The sequence below is a fragment of the Octodon degus genome, unplaced genomic scaffold, assembly GCF_000260255.1.
Source record: "Octodon degus isolate 3935 unplaced genomic scaffold, OctDeg1.0 scaffold00032, whole genome shotgun sequence".
In the NCBI taxonomy this organism is placed as follows: domain Eukaryota; kingdom Metazoa; phylum Chordata; class Mammalia; order Rodentia; family Octodontidae; genus Octodon; species Octodon degus.
Genome location: NW_004524608.1, coordinates 5,035,344 through 5,047,142, shown reverse-complemented (window position 1 = coordinate 5,047,142; position 11,799 = coordinate 5,035,344). Strand labels below are relative to the sequence as shown.

The following is an 11,799-nucleotide window of genomic DNA, read 5'->3' as shown; positions in this document are numbered from 1 at the left end:
TTTCTTTAAAATAAAAATAACTGATGTCAATAAAAAAAAAACACCAAATTGGCAGGACAATTTCAATAATTAACACATTGCATGCTATTTAATCAATATTTCATGAGTGATTATGTTCACAAAGTTATTGGTTGACCATGGTTTTGTCCTACTTCATTCCCACGTTGCAATTTCTCCTTTTTCCCCACCTTGGACCTGTCTTATTTTGTGGTGTTGCTCTACCCACATTCCCAGGAAAGGAAAGGTTCTCAGCTACCCAGTTAGAACCCCTCCTGTCTCTCTTTCTCAGACAAATCCTTTCTTCCCCAGTAAATGTATTCTGCTCTTGCTCTCCATTAGTCCTAGAATTTATTCTTCAACTATTGAGAACATAAATTCTTACAGAACTTCAACCATGTTGGAAGCTTCTTTCCCATGTGGCATTAGGATTGGCAAGAACGTACAGTGCTTTACATAAAATAATTATGGAAAATCTTTCATTACTTGTTCAATTTTGAATGTGCATTATGCAGCTTAGGTCATTATCTTAACTAAGAAGGTGAACACTGGTGTTCACCAACATTTGAGAAAGTATTCACTGTTTGCTAAGTATGTGATAAAAGCCTTAGTAATTGGACTTCTGACTCAAATAGAATTTGAACCTGGGCTTTATCTCAGCTGTGCCAAGTCATGGTCTGACAAGTTGCCAGTATGTCTAGGTGATGGGTGACCTATTCGATCATGATGGTTATCAGGCACAGTGTGCCCTGCAGTGAATCCCACCCAGCGGCCCAGGAGTTATGGTACACAGAGAGAAAACAAAAGAACAAGAGACAAGAATTACAGGGAAACAAAGTTCTGGCATGATCGCTGTTCTCTGGGAACAAAGACGGAGGAGCTCCAGCTAGATACCGCTTCATTAGCCAGTGCAGTGGGAAGGGTACAGTGATGGACCTGAACAGCATAGATGTAGGGGCTCAATAAGAAAATTGAAGAACATGAAAGAAACAAGTTCAGGTCCATCCCTGGTCACTCATTTTCCCTGTATTGTCCTCAGCAGAATTCCTCCTGCACTGTAAGCCCCACAGTCTCATTGACCATCAAGATCTCAGCAGTGAAAAAAACAAAAAAAAAAACCGATCTCAGCAGTGAGAGAGAGGAAGTGGGATTTCCACATTCCAAGACCACTCACAAGGCAGGGTAAGGAGGCTTCTGACAGGCTCTGTGTCAATTTATAATTTATGGCCCATCTGTTACACCTTTTGGAAATGGAAAAGGTAGCACTCCTTCATAGGACTGGGTGACAGAATGGGTTCTGAAATTGAAGCTCTGGGTATGTTAGTTTTCTTATTCTTTTTTTTTTTTTTTTTCTGTATTTTAGGAAGTGTCCACAGGGTGGTCAGGGCATCACTACTAGATTGAACTCATAGTGATTCTCCTGCTTACAGCCTCCCCAGTGCTGGGATTATAGGTGTGCACCACCACACCCAGTCTCATTCACAGTCTCAGCACACCCCTGGGTGGGGCCTGCACACAGGCCTGGGAATCAAACCCCCTTCCCCTGTGCCTGCTTTCAGGCGCTTTAATCTGCTGAGCTATTTGGTGGGCCCAGTTTTCTTATTCTTTACCAGATCAGGAAGGATACTTATTTTTAATATAATGTGAGACTGAAACTATTGAAAATACCTGAAGTTTTATAATTCAGTATATTGAAAAGCACTTTGCTATATTGTCCCTTTGTTTGCAACATCCTTCCCAACATCCTTACCACTTTCTGAAACAGCTCTGGAAGGCCTCTTTTGTGAGTGTCCTTACTCACACTGTCTGGGCTCAGTGGATGTTGTGAATCAATTCAAAATATTTATCTTTCATGATCATTTTCAGTATTGGCAAGAGCCCGAGTTTCCCCAGTAGAAAAATTCAGTGACTAGAAGGATGATCACACTCCATAAACTTTTTTTTTTTCAATCTTGTATTTATTTATTTGTTTGGTACTGGGTCTCACTACACAGCTCAGACTCCTAGTGATCCTTCTGTCTCAGCCTGGCCAGCACTCAGCCTACCCACCACACCTGGTTTCAGCAGCTGGCATGCAGCAGATTCTGGGGCCCATGTGGCAAGCAGGACCAGGGATCTATCCCAGGATCTTGTGCTCGCCAGGCAGGTGTTTAGACAGCCCAGCCATCTCCCCACCCCCATAACCTTTTTCTGAGCCTGCCTTTCCATTGCACGCCACTGAGCAGCATGGATGGTATATATGATCACAGTTCTTGAAGACACACATGAAAAGCTGCCAGGATTGGTTCAGAATGTGTTGAGAAAGATGGGATAAGTATGTTTAAAGCAAAGGGAGGGTTTATATGAGAAGTTATTGCCTATGTATATTTGACTGAAATAAAATTCTAATTTAAATATTCATTGTATATTTAAATTCCACTACATATATATTAAAAATAATTTTTAAATGAGGAAACAGAGACATGACCTTTAAAGTAATTATCTCACATCACCCAATTAATACCTGCAGGACTAGACCAAACCATTCTAAATACTTCGCTACGTCTTTGAAACACTGTATGTGCACCACAAATTGGCATTTGAGGGTTAGGTCTTAGCCTTCAGATGTAAACAGAGCTAGGTGAACCCCAGGCTCACAGGTCATGAGGAAAACATAGAACAACTTCAGAATAACAAAGACAAAATCAGACCCAAGGCGCATGGGCTGTTCAGTACCAGGGTAATCTCCAGGGTAAGTGAAGGGACAACACTTTCCCACCACATTTGAAAGAAGCTGCAACCTACCTCCCAAGCATCCAAGAATGTTGTTTTACTGAGGATTATATTGCCTTTCTCGTCTTTGGGGAAAATATCCTTTCCCGGCTGTAAATGCACAACAAAGGTTATTGTTACTTACATCTGGATATTGGTCTTGCTAAACAAGGTTCGGTATCCTGACTCATGCTAGAGACTGAAAAAGTATGAAGCATTTGCTCAAGCTCTACAGAATATACTCCAAGAGCTTCAGTAAAATCTCTAAATCAGTATGTCATGCTATATATGTTTTACATTTTAGAAATTTCTGGAGTGATTTTTTTTAAATTTATTTATTTATTTATGTGTGTGTGTGTGTGTTGTGTGTGTGTGTGTGTGTGTGTGTGGCCGGCTGGCATGTGGTGCTGGGGGATTGAACCGTGGTCCCCATGCTTGGCTAAGCTTGTTCTAAGTAGGTGCTTTAGACCACTGAGCCATCTCACCAGCCCCTCTGGAGTGATTTTAAAGCTTACTCACAGTATATTCTCAAAGCCTTCATTATCATCATTATCCTCATGTACTTTGTTATGAGCAGCTCTTCCTGAGCAGACCCCTGACCTGAGTTCAATTCTCTCCAGGAGGCCACCCCAGGTGTGCTCTGGTTAACAGGAGAGTGGAGCGCTGAAGTACTGCCATGCAAGAGTGTAGCAAGGCTTCTTGCTGACCCCAAGACAAAGTTGAGGCAGCAGTACAAGGTTGTCCTCACTGCCAAAAATTATCATTTGTGGCCATGTGAGGGAGCGCAGGTGGCCCAGTTTGTTTTGTAGACTGCACAAGAGCTCCTGTGTGACTCATGCTGCCCAGGGCTAGTGCAGCTGTTCTTTTCTAGCAGCTCTCTACATAGCATCTTGAGGTTGGGGCAGGCAGAAACTCAAACCTGAAATCCCTGGGGCCAGTGAATGAGGTACAAGTCCAGGTAGTCCAGTTTCAGGTCATTCAGGGTCTTCTGGAAGGCTTCCTTTGCCAGGCTTCTCTCAAAGCATGTGGACCACAACTGTACAGTGCAGCAAAGAGACATGAGGATGGGAGAGAGAAAGGCCCACGCTATACTCTTGCCCTCTGCTTTCAGAATTGCAGGCTCATCTCACCTGTTCCTGGGCCCTTTATAGCCAAGTTGATTAGTGTACATGTTTCAGTGTGCAGCCACGAAGGCTGAGCATGACAATGACTTTTCTCAGTTGAGGGCAATTCTTTGTTCATTGCTCTTAGCATTCTGTGTGTCCCTTAAATCATTTAGCACCTGTGGCCGCTGCCTAAACCTTTGGGAACCTCAGCTATTCCCTTTGTTGGCTGCTGGCCTCTGAGGGCAGGGATTATATGGAGCTTCCAAATGTTAAGCTTTCTTCTACCATTGGCATCATGGCCCTGTTCTGCACTCCCATTGCCCAAGCCTACCAGGAACTTTCCAAGGAGTTTATCCAGATGTTTCTCCTGCACACAGTAGGTATATTTCACCCACAAGGGTGCATTTTGCAAGAACACAGAAGTAGTATTTTTTGGTATATTTTATACCACATAGATCCAGTGATTTTTTTAAGCACATCACACACAATATTCTTTCCCTTCTATTTTACCACTTTCGTCATTATTTTATTTGTACTTCACACAAATTTTAAAATTTTTTTGTTATAATTAAAAAAATACTCTTACCAATTCCCCTAAAAAACTTTGGCTGACACCTGAGGGCCAGGACTGCTGAGACCACAACGCTGAAAGGTGGGCTGCAGATCCATTCCTGACTCTAACCTCTGACACCCCTAGGCAAATAGATCACTTTGACAGGAAAGGGTGAAGCCCAGGTTGCAGAAGCTCAATGGGGCCATCCACACTAAGGGAATCCAACTTCTGGGAAGGTTGAGCATCCATAACTTCTTCCACATATCAATAAGAGTTCAATGTATAAATGTCTATATTCTGATATAATAAATACAGAGAGAGCGAAATGGGGACCTAAAGGAAATGCTGAGGAGGTACAGAACACATGAAGGCCTCCCCCATCGGCGCTGCACTGTTACCTTGCTAACAATGAAGAGGTCCTCCCGCTTCACAGCCTTCTCTTGGATCTTCTCTTGGATGGCTTCGCCCACCTCATTCTCATTCTGATAGGTGTAAGCACAGTCAAAGTGGCGATACCCTGCATCAATGGCTGCCTTCACAGCTTCTTTGACCTTGCCTGGGGCAGACTGAGAGACAACAGAGAAGTCATCAGGTCCTTTTATCCCAGGACCTCCTCGACGGGGCTCAGCATGACTCAGCTTCCTACACTGAGTCTCTCTGGTCTTATTTTGGGGCCAGTTTTTAGGCAAACATTTTAGAAAAATTTTCAAATGAATAGAAAAAGATGAGTTGATTTAATGTTTATGACTTGATAATTCAACCTAGGTAAAAGTCAATTCCACTTTAGCAAGCTCATCTTGAATTATGTGCAATTGGCTGAACTATTGACAGGTAAATGGCACTACAATTGGTAAACACCAGGATGAAAGAAGACTGTGAGGAATCCCAGAAGAATTTCACACCCAAACTGCTCATAAGAAGGTTAGAAATGGTCTTCACATTATGAATCCATACTTCTCTGCCTCACAGATGTACAGGTTGGAGCAGACTCCTCCATTTCTCCAAATCCTACCTGCATTGGGCCTGTTGGTGGATCCCTGGCGTCCCAGCACCACAGAGGATGAAGCAGAAAGATCCCTGCCAGTTTGAGGTTGGCTTGGGGTGCATAGTGAGTTCCAGGCCAGCCTGGACTACACAGAAAGACCCTGTCTCAAAAAGAAAAAATGTTCTGCCTGCAAAATGGGCACAGCAGGACTAGGGAGACAGCACAGCAGCATAAATGCCTGCCTGGCAAACACAAGGTCTTGAGTTCAATTCCCAGTACCAAAAAAGCCCCAAAAAGTAAATATGGGAGCAGCAGTGTCCCAGCTTCATGACATCCTTGCGTTGGTTATGTGTCACCTCACACCAAGCAATAAGAAGTAGTAGATGTGAGCCATTATATAATTATCACTTCAGACAACAGATGTAGGGGCCGGGGAGATGGCTCAGTGGAATAAGCACTTCCCTGGAAACCACAAGGGCCTCAGTGCAATCCTTGGTTCCACCAAAAAAAAAAAAAAAAAAAAATCAGATAACAGACAGAGAAAATTTTATAAGCATAGAATTTGGGCCCGTGGATTTAGCTCAGTTGTACAGAGTGTGTTTGGCAAGTGTGGAGTTCTGATTTCAATTCACAGTACCCACCCCAAACAAATCTGCTTAGTTTTCCACTACCAATAGATGGAAACATATATTACACTTTTGTCTAACTTACTCATGTCTAACAAAGAGGGAAAATCACTTAGAAATGATCCCTCACAGATGTCAAACTTCTGCAGTTGTGAAGTACCGAACTACTGCAAGGTAAATAAAGCTATATAAGTACTGCGATAGCAAGTTGATGCCAGTACATCTGATGTACCCAGGACACGCCTTACAAAACCACTACAGCCTCCTTTCCCTCCCCTACTAGGTTCATAATCTTCTTGAAATGGCATCATTCACATGATGTGAAAATAATTCTCATAATCTGTATAATTACTTTTGAAATTTTCAAAATTAGTTTCTAGGAAATATATCCAGGATGCTGATATTTACTGTAGATCCGAGATCTGTTATCACTTCTAAGGTTAAAAATATTATTTGAGATAATTCTTGCAATACATGCAAAGAGGCAGAGACTGAAGTAGGATGGCATTGATAAGTCCACCCACGTTGAGCAAGAGTGTGATCTTAGAGTCCATAAACCTAGAGCTGAAAGGAAGAGGGTTCTTCAACCAGGAGATTAGGATGTGGCAAAGTGGCTGGACATGTGGGTGTGACCTGTTGATCAAGGAGATCCGGAGACATGATCTTGACCCTGTTCCTGGAACTATTTGAAAAGTGCTATTGCAAATTTTTCTCCCACAACTCAAGCTGGTCTTTGATATGTGGCTTAGATCTGACATCAGCCTGAGGAGGAGGGGATATAAAAGAGGGCCACCGATAAGTTGGTGGGCAGCGTTACCTCTTTCAGTGGGACATCCTTCACTTTGCATGGTCTAATTCTTTTCTTGTTTTAATTGTTCCTCACTCACTCTGCACAGTATATTTATTTTCCTATTCTTAATATCTTGAATAAATACACAACTTCACTACTTTTTGCTTTTCTTCACCAATTATTTCTTTAGCACAGAGAGAATGTAGAAGTCACCTCTAGAAGGAGACCACAGCACTCTACAACCCAGCAACCATCCCTGCATTCATCACCAGAGATGAGAAAGAGAATTTAAAAAAAAAAAAAAAAGAGGAAAGAGAGCTACTGCTGAAAGACAACAGAAGTGAAGCCAAAGGGACAGGAGAGAAGATGGAATCTGCAGATGGCTCCCGGAAGCTAACTTAGGTGATGCAGTCACAGAGGATCATGAATTCTCTTCGCAGGGTGCTGGGGTGTGCCTTTGAGCATTTTCAGGTTCACATTAGCACTGCCAGGGCTGGAATTGACCTTCTGACTCCTGGCCCAGGCTTCTGTGGTTCCAGGACTCCTGAGACTTTAATAGCCAAGTGAGGATATTGGTTAAGTGCAGGTATTGATCCAGTAGCATGGGATGGTTCTGAGATTCTGTGCTCCTAACAATCACAGAGGCCACAATGTTGCTGCTGGCCCAAGTCTCACTGTACAAAGAACAAGAGTTGCCAGGGATGTTGGTGTTCTTTGTTCTTTCTCAGTCACTCCACCAGCAGGAATCCCACAGCCAAGAACTGTAAAATGCCCAAACCCAGAAGTTCTCCAGGATCAGCCAGTGTTTTAGAGAAAGAGAGGGCGAAATAGTAACTGTTCTACAAACAAATTTGTCTTCAACACCTCCCCAAAGCATGGTACTTGCCAGGGAAACTCACCACCATTAAGAAAAGCCAGTCTTGGTGATCTGCAACCTAAATTAGCCCTAAAACAGGAAAGCAGCTGAGGGACTGGCTGGAGGGCTGAAGTGCACCTCTCAGTCCCCCAGGTGTAACTGACTGCAGAGAAGAGAAAGTCCCCCCAAAATCTTCTAGGGAAGCAGGGGCTGCAGGATTTGCAAATTTACCTCCCAGGTCCCCAGGCCTATAATGGGCATCTTGGCTTTGGTGCTGAGCTCCAGAAAAGTCGCCATGTCTGGTGCAGAAGGGTTGTGAGAGAGCAGATGAAGAGCACAAGAATGTGAGCTGCTCCAGGAAGCACTTGGGTCCTGCTTATGAGGCTGACTGGGCTGCTGAGGGAGGAGCCAGCACTGCTCAGGCCTAAACTAGAACAGGAAGTGCATTCTTTCCAGTCTTTAGTGAGCTTGATTGATGTAAGTTAATTATTAGAGATAATGACCCCATAGAAGTTCTTTCTCCTCCAAAAGGCATGAATTACTCTCTGAGCATTATCTAAGAGTTTGGCCACCAAAATTCCTTAATCAATATTTTCCAGTGATTAAGCTTTTGGGGTTCAGACAATGCAGTGAGAACCTGCATACTGTAGTGAACTTTGCGAGTATTTGAGAAAGCTGGGGCAGGAAAATTTTCAGTCGCAAAAAAAGAGGATTAAATAAATTATTTGGAGATAATTATCCTTGACTGTATGAAATAATCATTCAAGTATATGTGCCCCATTACCGTCTTTTTTTTCTGATCAAATGTGGGTTTTTAATTTATTTTGTGTATTTATTTTATTTATTTTATCTCATTACATGGTCAAGTCTTGTCCCAAACTTGTGACCTTGTCCAATCTGCCCCCACAACCTTCTAAGTACTAGTACTATACTTTCTCAGCCTACTTCTTTTTATTTAAAGAAAAACAAATTTATTATTAGGAGCACTTTTAGGTTTTTAGAAAAATATTGATGTATTTTTTTATATATATACAGGATCTCACTACACACCTCGATTCCTAGTGATCCTCCTGTTTTCATCCTCGCCAGTGCTGGGATTACACACATGTGCCATGAAATCTAGACATGCCTGCTGGCTCTGCACCCTGTGGTAAGATTGGTGTGGCCTGTGATGGCAGGGATCGAATCCTGATCCCTTCACTTGCCGAAGCAGGCGCTGAGTCTGCTGATCTATCTCACCAGCCCTGTGTAATATTATTCACTGAAGGCCATCAATTTTACTGAGGCTCATGTTTTCTGTTGGTTTTAATAAGTGTCTAGTGATATAAGTCCATGACTATCATAACAACCAGAAGAGTCTGGTTGTCCTGAAAACTGGCTGTGCTCTACCTGTTCATCATTCCTGTGCTTTCTCTGAGCTCTCCACAATCAGTGATCTATTAAAGTCTTCATAGTTGAGATGACACAATACGAAGCCTTTTCAGATTTACTTCTTTCACTTACCAGTATGCATTTAGGGTCCTCTATGTTTTTTGTTTGCCTGTTTTTAGGCTTGATAGGATATTTTCCTATTTTCTGGTTGCCCTGATGATGGTACTATGTGCTCCCAGTGGCCTAGCTGAAAGGGGGAGCACAGTCTGGTTTAGGCTGAGCCTGTCACAGTGATATGGAAGTGTGATCATCTGATCCTGGTTAAAGCTGTTGAGTTTTTTTTATTTTTTAATCTCAATGGGATTTCTTTTTTTGGTATACATAATCTTTATAATTTTCATATTGTTCTTTAGCCAGATGGTCTTGTGTCAGACCAGAATTTTTTTTTGCAGATATCAGGTTTCTGGGTAACAGCAGTAACTTTTGACATATTGTTGGCCTTTTCACTCACCTCTCTGATGCATGACTTAGTTGTTTCTAGGTTGGGTGACCTTTAGGAAAGGCCATGACAACTCATTTGTTAGGGCTCACAGTCCAATATTTTCCTAACTCAAAATGTGGAAGGCAGAAAGAATTGCTGATAGTGGGTGTTAGATGATGCCATCTGCCCAGGATAGGAAACAGAAAGCTAAGAAGGAGAACCTCTGTGGATGAATGCAGGCAGTGACTGGCTGGGGCCAGCTCAATTGGCTGGAAGTAGATGAGGAGTCAGGAGCAGCCAGTAAACCTATAGACATCGACAGCAAGTGAAGTGATCAATGAGGGTACCAAGGCAGAATTTTCAGGAAGAATGGGACTCTTCTTTCCTTCTTTCTTTTTTTCTTTGAGACAGCAGAGAATGGTTTGATTTCATTTTTAACTCCATAAAAGCCCTTTTATGTAGTCAGGACCTGTGGGTTTTGACTAATTAGTTCCCACATCTGACTTCCAACATATGGCTTGTGTTCCTTTCAATGATGGTGTAACAGATACAGTGGCTGTCAGAGAGAGAGAGAGAGAGAGAGAGAGAGAGAGAGAGAGAGAGAGAGAGAGAGAGAGACCTGGCTAGCATCCCCCCTCAGGGGGATTTAGGTACAACTTAGCTAAGGAAAGGAGGGAGTGAGGCCTCCATTAGGTCATATATTGATTGCCACAGAACTGCAGGTGAGGGCCCAACCAACCACGGTGACCACTGCTCCCCAGTCTTGGTGCACAGATGGAGTAACCTATTGTTGATGCTGTCCATGGAACTCACACATTGATTCAACAGGCACTCAGAGGTTAAGGCATTCCAAGCCTCTTCCCTCAAGAGTGGCCCTGACAAACAAGAGGTGATCAGGCTCTCCTTATGCTCAAGCTGAGTAGGACTGACCTAAAAACTAATTGGAAGCCCTTGAGGGTCTTAGCAGAATCAGGCAGGCAGATAGGTAGGCAGGTGTACTGTCTTCCTCTCTTCGGGGTCCCATGTGAAAAGCTCAAAGAGGAAGCAAGGAATCCTCCTCCACACATCTGAGGAGACTCAAGAAATCTCAGAGGCCTTCCCACTGGGATCTGGAGAGGTCCTCGCTTCATCCTCAAAGGCCACAACTAGTGACTGAAGAGGTCAGCACAGTTGTTCTTCCTGGCTAACACACCAGATGCAGTGGCAAGCAGAAGCAAAACAACACCTAGGATTTGGAGGCAGATTTATTTTAAGTTAGATAGATATTGACAGGGGACCAATTGTCCCTCAAAATGCCAGGCCTCAAAGGCTCAGAAAGGGATGCTTTTATAGGTTATGCAAGGGGAGTACAAAGGCAGAGTACTTGGTTGTCTTTGATTGGTTCTTATAAAATGCATCACAGTGACTAGCTCTTTCTAAGAAACAAAATTAATAGGAACTGTAATCAGAACTGTTACCTGGGCAATTAACACACTGGCTAGTGGAAATTTTCTGCTATAGAACTACAGAAATAAAGAATTCAAGTCTTATTATTCCTAAAGGCAACTATATTAATTTTCTAATATTACTAAGAAGTTGTTATCACTGTTTTACCTAGTAACCAAATTACTTCAGAGTTCCATAGGTCAGGAATCTGGCCAAAAGTATAGTAATCTGATTCCAGATTTGTGACTAATCAGTCAAAGTTTGTTTTGACAAAACCTAAATCTCATTATTTCTTCAAGTAAGGATATCTATAAAAGATCCAGGCATGTGAGAAAATTGCTAAAGTTTGTTTTATACACAGAGTTTTATATTTTACCATCACATCAGTTCTCTCATATGATCCTTACTCTTTCATCTCTGGAAGATGACAAACAATCATCATGCCTAGTTCTTTTGGATGGTTCTAATTTTCTGAGGGTAGTATTTTAGATTCTAGCCTTCAGGCTTATAAACACCATCACTTGATTTTGTCAGATTATCCAGAGTAGATAGGGCCTTCTCATTATATTCACATGAGATCAAGTACTTAAGCCTAGTACCAGTTTTAGAATTTGCAGTGGGGCAGAAATAGTTTTCAAGTGATTAGAGCTTTATGTCTTATATAGTCATGTGTTGGTATCTGGAAATTTAGAAAGCTAAATTAATAATCTAGAGATTTCTTGGACATGAAGAAATGAACACAGAGGGCTCTGTTTGGCTGAGAAATAATTCTTGTAGTTTACTAGTTCTACTTACCTAATATTTTACTAGTTCTACTTACTTACCTAATGTTTTAGTAGTTCTACTTACTTACCTAAT

General features: G+C 42.2%; 1 protein-coding gene across 1 annotated transcript in view; it reads right to left on the bottom strand.

Annotated features, from left to right (window-relative positions):
- Nucleotides 1-11,799, bottom strand: part of LOC101588067 (aldose reductase-related protein 2) — a 31,261-nt gene that overhangs the window by 9,683 nt on the left and 9,779 nt on the right. The window contains exons 2-5 of the mRNA XM_012514422.2: nt 7,896-8,093; nt 4,806-4,973; nt 3,668-3,784; nt 2,782-2,859 (exon numbers count right to left, since the gene is read on the bottom strand). Of these exons, the coding sequence (XP_012369876.1) occupies nt 2,782-2,859; nt 3,668-3,784; nt 4,806-4,973; nt 7,896-7,961 (429 nt within the window). The 5' untranslated portion in view covers nt 7,962-8,093. The remainder of the gene's footprint in view (nt 1-2,781; nt 2,860-3,667; nt 3,785-4,805; nt 4,974-7,895; nt 8,094-11,799) is intronic.